The sequence below is a fragment of the Phaethon lepturus genome, unplaced genomic scaffold (assembly GCF_000687285.1).
Source record: "Phaethon lepturus isolate BGI_N335 unplaced genomic scaffold, ASM68728v1 scaffold14979, whole genome shotgun sequence".
Lineage (NCBI taxonomy): Eukaryota > Metazoa > Chordata > Aves > Phaethontiformes > Phaethontidae > Phaethon > Phaethon lepturus.
In genome coordinates this window covers 10,129-11,215 of record NW_010561327.1, presented here as the reverse complement: position 1 = coordinate 11,215, position 1,087 = coordinate 10,129, and the positions used below count along the sequence as shown (strand labels likewise).

General features: G+C 43.7%; 1 protein-coding gene across 3 annotated transcripts in view; it reads right to left on the bottom strand.

Moving 5' to 3' along the window:
• ELK4 (ELK4, ETS-domain protein (SRF accessory protein 1)) overlaps positions 1 to 1,087 on the bottom strand; it is a 5,322-nt gene that overhangs the window by 2,107 nt on the left and 2,128 nt on the right. The window contains exon 3 of one of the 3 annotated variants that reach the window (XM_010293975.1): positions 662 to 1,087. This exon is cut by the window's right edge and continues 1 nt beyond it. In XM_010293975.1, coding sequence (XP_010292277.1) covers positions 662 to 1,087 — 426 coding nt within the window. The remainder of the gene's footprint in view (positions 1 to 661) is intronic. The other 2 variants (XM_010293977.1, XM_010293978.1) reach the window with 2 other exon arrangements.

Sequence of the window (1,087 nt, the reverse complement as noted above, 5' to 3'; positions counted from 1 at the left end):
CCCTACAGTTTCACTCTAATTCCAATTTATTACAGGAAAGAGATTAAATATATGCAGAACAATTTAAGAGCCTAGCTGGATTCAGTTCTCTTCCAAATTTTCCATGAGGCATAAAAGCTTTCATTTCCCACACAAAGATAACAACCAAATTAAGCACCCGTTCTTAACTGCTGTTAAGTCACCATACTCTGGTCTTAAGTAAATGGCTACTGAATCAAGGGAAAGCAAGCTGCTAAACAGACACCTCCGTGATTCTCTATTTTTAAAGCATTTTCAGAATCAGCCTGAAGGATAAGGGCAGGGTTTAGGGTTTTTGAAATAATTCAATACCACCCTGGCAAGATTTACAAAGGATCCTGCTGGTGCTGGTTTGGGTTTTGCCTCCACTTGCTAACACTGCACAGGCGTGTACAGCTGACATACTACTTCGGCACACTTTGGGGTGGAAGCTAATACCGATTCTGAATAAAGTTTCTATTTTGTAAGAAAAATGGGAGCGACATCATGAGTTTCAGAACTCCAGATACAATCTACTGACTATTCATTTTCCACTTGCCTTCCCTTACCGTTTTAAAATATAACATAACCACTATTGTTACTAAAAAAAAAAAAAAAAAACAACAAAACAACCAACCACCAAACAGGAAGAGAATTAGGTTACCTGAGAGAAAAGTGCTGGAGTAAGAGAAGCGGTTGGGAGAGAGGGACTCAGAATCCCCAGCGGACTTGGATCGCTGCCTGTAATGACAAGAGTAGGAGCCAACTCCAGCCCTTTAGGTTTTTTAGATCTGGAGAGGTGATTGGCAAATTCCTTCTCCAGCACAGATGAATCCTGCTCTTTTGGCTCTGGGGATTGATGCTGAAGGCTCTGAGCCTGCTCCAGCTGCTGAGAAGCCACGGACTCTATGTCCGTGTCAATGTCCAGGTCAGGATTAGAGCTCAGGGGTGGCGACGGGGTTGTGGAAGGAACTTGCAGAGTGGGAGAAACTGAGGATATGGGTGGAGTTGGGGTGAAGCTGGTGGTTAAGTTTGGCAAAGGTGCTGGAGCTTCAGGGACAGTTAACTTGGGCAGAACAAGCGTCTCCAA